The sequence below is a fragment of the Echinops telfairi genome, unplaced genomic scaffold (genome assembly GCF_000313985.2).
Source record: "Echinops telfairi isolate 266 unplaced genomic scaffold, ASM31398v2 ScPeMD7_31;HRSCAF=116, whole genome shotgun sequence".
Taxonomy (NCBI): Eukaryota; Metazoa; Chordata; class Mammalia; order Afrosoricida; family Tenrecidae; genus Echinops; species Echinops telfairi.
The window spans coordinates 5541500-5549394 of NW_022103928.1; the positions used below are offsets into that span (position 1 = coordinate 5541500).

Genomic DNA, 7895 nt, shown 5'->3' on the forward strand with positions numbered 1-7895 from the left:
TAAAAAGTCTCTGTGCTACTCGAGACACTTTTTAACTAAAAAAATTCAGAGCTAAGAATGAGAAGCTCACCTAGTATTTAAGCCACCAAACATGCTGATTAATACGATCACAGGAGTGGGCAGCCACACCTCACCATCCACTATCACCACTGCGCCAAAGGAGCAAACAATCCAGAGGTGAAAATAGCATCAGTTGGAAGCTCTCTACACTTCTTACATGAAAAACTCCTCCTCTGAAGGGGGAGCCTTCAAGGGTGATCCCAACTCAAATGCCATAGAATTACACACACAAGCTAACGTTAAATTATGACAACAGAGAGATGTTAAGGGATAAGCCTTGACTGTTTTTAAGTCAGGTATGATTTTTCCACAAAGAACCACAACTGTCCATTCAACTCAATTGTGCCTTCTCCTTAAATTCTTATCCTCCACTTGTGTATATAGTTGTGCATGAGACTCTTTCTAGAGGGCTGAGAAACACTGGCGGGTTCTGTGTTACCTGAGGTGAGTGGGTGAATAAGTAATTCCACACATAAAGAGAATTCATCTAATTTATATTTTATTGCAGTATGAAAATAATACATTTATTTGGCAAAGTAATCTAGACTCCAAGTTAAAATAAAATTCTGAAGAAAGTATACTACGTATTTTTAAAATGTGAAATATTAGATGTATTCTAACCAATACATACTAGCATTCTTATTAGGCCAATAATCCAGCAAACCTAATTTTAATAGTTCCACATGAAATTACAGGTGTTTTGCAGTCATCCATCTTATGATTAGCACAAATTGCAGAGAGCGGAGCTTCATTTCATCAAAACCAATCTGAAACACCCCCACATTTTTATTTCCTTTGGTTCTACAAATTGCAAGAGTCATCCTTACCACAAGTTACATTTTTCTTAATTAAATGATTTAGCAGCATTAGATTCTGCCCAAGTACCTTTATAAGTAAACTAGTATATTACATTTACATTATTTGAAAAATTGCTGTCGGATTTTACAAATGCATAAACACATGCCTATCTACACCGGCAAAAACAAAACTCCCTTGAACCCCAATGCTCGGGCAGGTCACACTTCCTCCCGGATTCTGGGGTGCCTTTTCAAACAAAGGTATGGTTCCTTGACTGGCAGCTCCACTCTTCAGCCCGCTTTTGAAATGCATATAGTTAGGTAAACCCTAATTGAATTACATTTATCTAATCATCAGCATTTGCTCTTCCATTACTTACTGTTGTTACATTTTCAGAATTGAAAGGGGCTTCACTAACACAATTTGTTTTCACTTTTTAAACAGTGCTTTAAAAAAAGTTCAAAATATATTCTTACTTTCCTTGTACGTATCTTCAAATTATTTTTACATTTTGGATAGAGTCTAAAGTTTAACAGATAAATAATATACTCTGGGCCAAAAAAAGAGCGTTTTTGATCATTGAGTTTAGTTCTTTAAATTGACTTTGCTTGATGAGTGTTGCGAAAGTGTCTAAAATTAGCCTTTCAAAAATTCGCACATAAACCAGTTACATTTTTATTAAGTAGTCTTTGTAAGTGCACCTATGCATACAGGAGGAAATTTACTTCTACACGGCCAACACACTAAACCAGTTGAACAAGGTTTCCCAGTTTAACTAGATATTCCACCTACCATAGAAAAGAATAATTCCATAAACAATTATCTGTTTAAACAGCAATAAAGTCTGATCTATGATCAACATAAGAATATCTAATAAATAGTAAACTATAGATTTAAATGCAGATTTCTCATAGAGTTAAGTGATGGTATTTTGGTACATTCACCATTAGTTTACTTTATTTAATAAAGAAATACATTTGTCCTTGCAAAAGTAGCAATTGCAAGTTTACAAATAAAACCACAGACCTCAAAAGTCATGATGCTAAACCTTCAACTTACAACCAACAGAAAGCAAGTATCGTTTTGTTTTAAATTGGTCCATGGCAATGTAATTAAAATTTTTAAATATCAAAAGATCGCAAGATCTTAAAGAATAGGTTTATTGACATTTCATAAATATTCTAAAGAAAAATCTATCATTTTCTAAACTTAAAATGTTTAAAATCGGTTTTATTGGCAAAATATCACTCAACAAAATAGGTTGCTGCAAATGAATGTCATGTTTAAAATTTGCCTCATTTGAACATTCACACATGGTTTTCAAAAATTACAAAGTGTAATTAATGCTCACCCCTCAGGTCTATCATGTGGCTGCTGTGAACCTGACAGCTCGGTCGGTCAGTAGTACAGTACCCTCCAAATATGAACGGAGCCAATTACTTTGGTATTTTTAGTCACAAGAATTTAAGTAGTCAAAATGCAAGGCTTGAGTCTGCCCCCAGTGCCCCAGCAGACGACAGTGTCGGGAATTGTCTGCACCAGCTTTGTGCGCTCATCTGTGTACTTCAGGTATTGGAAACTTTAAAAAGAAAACATATATTCTGATAAAAATGTACTCAAATATTTCATAACATTAATATTTATTGCTTTATATGAATACTGTATTGAAAGCCCAAGCATTCGGTTTACACACAGAAATCATACAATTATATACCGCTTCACAAAGGCAGTGAACACATTACATTCTACAAAATCTACTTTACAGAAATTTAAAAATTCTAAATATCAAAAGGTACAGCTGAAGAAACAGGTATAAATTTGGCAGCCAGTAATTTTGACAGGGAAGTTGCAGCTTGCATGACTTTAAATATGTGAATTTGAAAATATTGAGTTTAGAGTAATCATTGTGCTTTGTGTTGATCTGAAAAATATAACACTGGCTGTCGAAGAAGCATGTTCAAAAATAGTTAATTCACTTCAAAACGTCATACAAATTATGTTGGTTTCTATGCACCCCTAAAGCTTTAGTCACTTAAGTCCAGGTACATTACTGAAGTAATCTATTAATTCTTCCAGTACAGTGGTGCTTCAATACCATTGACATTTGCACACTCTAGAATAATTTAGAAAGAAATGTGTAATATTCACACGGGTCGGAAAAGCAAGCACAAGGTCAAGGAACCTGCCCAGTTCTTCTGAGATGGTCTTATGTCCATTCTACAAAATAGTAAGTTAACGTTTGAACACAATTTCCAAGATAAAGCACATTTTCCCCCCATAAATAATGAAGCCTTTTTGTCTCAGGCACCTCAGAAGTATACAAAAGAACTTCAGTTGGAACAGATCTCTTGGAATGTGTCTAACCTGGTTACTTCAACAGACTTACGATTTCCAGGGTTTCGCAGGGGCCAGATTTTATCTGAAGTACTCAGAAGAAGAGAAAGAACTGTCTTCTGAACGAGGTGAACTCAATCATTACCAATAGAAAAAGTATCCACTGTATTCATCTCTTTATAGAAACAGAAAAATATAACATTTCCCCCTTAGAATATATATGTATATATATTTATATATATGTATATATGACTTAAAGTTCCATTGTACAGTCAAACAATAAAATCTGGAAACCAGCATGAAACCCTCTATTTCATGTTAAAATGCTGAAACTATGACCAAAATATGAAAATGGTGAGAGCTGTCAGGAGACAAGACAAAAAGATTTCTTGCTTATGTATGAACTAAATATACTCTCCAAAAAGCTTTCAAAATTATAATTATTACCTTCCAGTTTAAAAACTTTAATTCTAAATTAAAAATAAAAGAATCTATACACAAACCACTGATTGACCAGACCGAAAGAAGTCAGCGGTAAGCAGGGGCCAGGGGCTGCTCTTCACAGTTCTTACATGTACAATTCTTTCAGGATCTATTCCATAAAGTACTTAATTTCACAACCTGCTTCTCCCATAAAACAAAAAGTCCATTTATTACATAAAAGTTTATACAGTGTAAAACCAGAACTGCATGTAAAATACTGCATGTAAGTGTTTCTCAGCAGCTAGTCTTGTTCCATGGGTTCCTCTGTGGCTTCTGTGGCGTCGTCGTTTTCCATGAATGACTCTGAGAGGCTCTCTCCAGTTTTCCTGGAATTGGCTCCCACCAATTCTTCTGACTCACTGCAGTCAGAACCACTACTTACAGGGCCTGTGTCTTCACTACCTGCAGCATGTAAATCGTTCTTGGCTTGTGACACATCAGATTCCTCCATTTGATGATTTTCCTCAGAAGTCTCTTCATTCACAGTTAAGGCATCATCTGATTCTTTTTCTTGATTTTTTCTTTCTGGGACCATTTCTCTTGATGTCATAAAAGATTCTAAAAATAAATAAGCAAATGTTGTAGTTAAATTTTATTTTCAAAATACTTCCACAGTTAAGTTTCATCAATTCAGATATTCTACAGTTTAACCCTCAGCCCCTGAAAACTCAGTAGAATTACCGACAGGCAGGAAAACAGCCCCACATCAGCATTATAAGGAGTTCCAGTATGTTAAATTCTTTGCAGTGTAAGAATTTGTGGATCTCCTTATTCCATCCACCCTTTCACAGAGGTCTCTAAATACCTTCTTCTTCTTCCTCCTCCTCCTCTTCTTCCTCCTCCTCTGTACAGTGCTGTTCAGCACTACTACTTTCCTCATCCTTATCGGGAGAAGAGGCCGCTGCTTCCTTTTCTTCTACCACAACTGGAGAGGCCGCACTGGACGGGGTCTGACTGGCTGTCTCTCTTACTTCGCTTTCTTTGTCAAACCTGAGTCTTTTGACCTCGTGCCCTTCAGCTTCCACAGCATCTTCACCTGGGTGTTTATTTTTCATAGGGCTCACAGCGGTACCTTCTGATTCGGATGACAGAGCTTCACTGTAAATATTTTTAAAGTAAGATTATTTGCCTCATCTCCAACATTCTCACTCCTTAGGTTCTAATGAAATTTTAAGCAGTATTTTAGCATCAAGTAAAATAGTAACAAAGAAAACGGATGATTTCAAGGGACCCTAAATTGTTTAATAAGTATTCCCCACTAGGAATGAATCAATATTTTATACTTCTCTGTTCAATTCTCTAAAACCTTACACGTTCTATTTAAAACAGCAAGCCCCATAGAGACAAGTTCCAAGTCATCTTATTTATACAGATCTCTTTCCCTGAGGATGGCAGACAGTTTGATAAAGAACGTAAGTTATCTAAATGAAACTATTCACAAAATTTCAAATAGTTACATAACTACTAGCTCAAGTAGCTTTCAAAAATTAGTTAGACTATAGCAAGACTACTTAAATCCGAAGACACTGCAAACAGCAGCTAGGACTCCTACAACCTCGTTAGAACCTTGTGTGTCATTCAGATAAACTGGAAATAAGAGATGATAGATGCTAAAACAAGTTCTTCTTTATGGTTTTTAATATTATGTATAATCACATACCTATGGTTTTTGTCCTCATTTTGCTGTACATTTGCCTCTTTGCTATCTGTGTTCTCTGGCAAACCATTTGTTGTCATAGGGACTGACAAAGAAACCTTTGGCCGATTAAGTGGCCTGGGTGTTCCAGGACCATTTATATTAGACCTACAATAAGATAAATGAGCATTATTTTCTCTCCTCCTGTAGTATACTAACATAAACACACTATAGAAGAACATGACCCCTCACTATTCACAATTCCAAAGGACCAAGTTCTTACTCAAAATAAGTATCACAATAAATGAAGATGATCACATCAGATCATAAGATGAGGAATGACTATAACCTCACATAATTGCCCAACCATGGAGAATTCTGTCCCAGTCAAGCTAAACAAAATAACCTTAACCACCACAGCCAATGTTACTCTCACCTCAGCATTCGTAACTGCTAGGTGTAGGTTGTTTATGTACAAAAATCATATAGCTTCATTATTGTTGCAAATGCAAAATGTCAAATAATTAGGTCAATAAAAGAAAACAACAACTACAAAGGAAAAAAAACCAGAACAACTCACTGCCATCAAGTTGATGATAACTCAAGAGCAACACTGTGGGTTTCAGAACGCTGTAGAGGTAGAAAACCTCATCTTTCTCCCATAGAGCAGCTGGTTTCAAACTGCTAATCTCGAGATTAGCAGCCTCATGTGTAACCCACTATGCTACCAGGGCTCCTTTGTCAACAAGAGAAGAAGGTGTAATTCTATTTAATATATCAGACACGCTGCATCAAATGCCTAATACAATATGTACTATCTACTAGTCAAAATTGGACAGGTGCAAACTTCAAATTAAAACTCAGTAATCTTACCTCTCAGTATAACTTGGAGAATTTCCAGGAAACATTACACCATTCATTCTATTTAAACTATTATTAGAATTGTTTTTCCTATTAAAAAAAGGGGGGGGGATGTTACATATGACATAAATTCCTTAATTTTGATAAAAACCATGAGTTTTGAGGCAGCACACCCCCTACCCGCACCCCGCAAAAGCAAAGCTCAGGTGGTAAGAAAGTGAAATAACAAATGATGCAGGGGAGCCCAGGGAAGGAAGTAGGAAAGGCATTGTTACATTGAAGAAATTGCAAACCAATGTTAGGTAATAATATGAGCATAAAATGTTGAATGAAAAACTCATTTGTTCAGTAAACTTTCACCCAGGCCACAATAAATCAAAAAACTTTTGTAAAGATGTGCTTATTTTAAGAACCAAACAGAAAGACTTGTAAAAAATCACATAGGCACCACCTCAGTATAAGGGGAGAAGGAAGTTTTTAATCAGTCAGTATGATCTGACTTTGACCTTAGTGCTCCCAATAGGACTCACATTAGAAAAACCAAAACATTTTAGTAAAGTTGTGTGGAAGATAAGATGTTTAAATTTCGTAACACTGAGCACTTTATTATATACGTTTTCAAAACAGATTTTCTACCAAGAAAAACATGACATTATGTAATTCTTTTAGTAGTGTATTTTAAAACATGGGTATGGTCTTAAAAAAGAGTTCTAGAAATGAAATCCCTGTTATTGGTCAAAGGCCATCTAACTAAATGATGGTTCTCAACAGGGTTACCCTTCACCCCCGGTGTTTGAAGCCACATGATTAGGAGAGGAGGTGGCATGCAGAGTAGAGACCAGGGACACTGCTGAACACTGCGTAGAACAGACTCCATGACAAAGAACTGTCTGGTCTAAAATGTCAAGAATGCAAAGGTTGAAAACGCCCCTATAGGAATCTTGACCATTAGAAATACTTCACTATAAAAGAAATGTTTCAAGGAACTACTCCAAACCTAGGAGTTCTGCCCTAGAGACTCGGAGCTCCCAGCGCCATGGGCAGAACCTTAAATCCAGCTATGTTGGGGTTGCAGTAAAATCCAAACCTCTGTACCTGGAGACTCACACAAGAGCCAATGTTGGTAATATTCTACTCTGGGACGTTCACAAGTATTTAGAAATGTTATTATGCTACTATCAACTGCCCTGAAAAGGATCACATTACGAGGTCCCGGTTAGAATGGAAGAAAAATGTGGACCAGAACTCAAAACCAGAAAAGAGACCAGTCTTATTGGTCAGAGATTAGTTGGACTCTTAAGATGAGGAGTCCTATTGGCCCTTCAAGTCTGAAACTGCACTTATCCCACATTAGAATCATCAAGAGGGGAGCATTAACCCTGGGACCAAGTTCAGAGGGTTAGGAAAGAACAGCAAACACAGAAACAGGACTGCACTGAATGAGCAAAATGCTTATGAATTATAAGCATGTAAAACTGATAATCTGTTCAGTACACCCGCACCTAATTCACAATAAGTGATATTTAACTCACTGTTTAATAACAGATAAAATGTATTTTGATAATTAGAATTGGAATATAGTAAGTGGTCTGTTTAAAAAAAACCTTAATACTTACTCTGATGAAGGATGAACACAGCTAACAACCATCACATTCTGCAATAAAAAACATTGGGGATTTAATATGAAAAATATTATAATAAAAAAAGAAAAATACTATAATTT

General features: G+C 36.0%; 1 protein-coding gene across 1 annotated transcript in view; it reads right to left on the reverse strand.

Moving 5' to 3' along the window:
* Positions 1 to 542: 542 nt before the first annotated feature.
* The window catches only part of PPP4R2 (protein phosphatase 4 regulatory subunit 2), a 60430-nt gene continuing 53077 nt past the window's right edge, over positions 543 to 7895 (reverse strand). The window contains exons 5-9 of the mRNA XM_004702430.2: positions 7789 to 7826; positions 6185 to 6262; positions 5336 to 5479; positions 4481 to 4773; positions 543 to 4233 (exon numbers count right to left, since the gene is read on the reverse strand). Coding sequence (XP_004702487.1) covers positions 3917 to 4233; positions 4481 to 4773; positions 5336 to 5479; positions 6185 to 6262; positions 7789 to 7826 — 870 coding nt within the window. The 3' untranslated portion in view covers positions 543 to 3916. The remainder of the gene's footprint in view (positions 4234 to 4480; positions 4774 to 5335; positions 5480 to 6184; positions 6263 to 7788; positions 7827 to 7895) is intronic.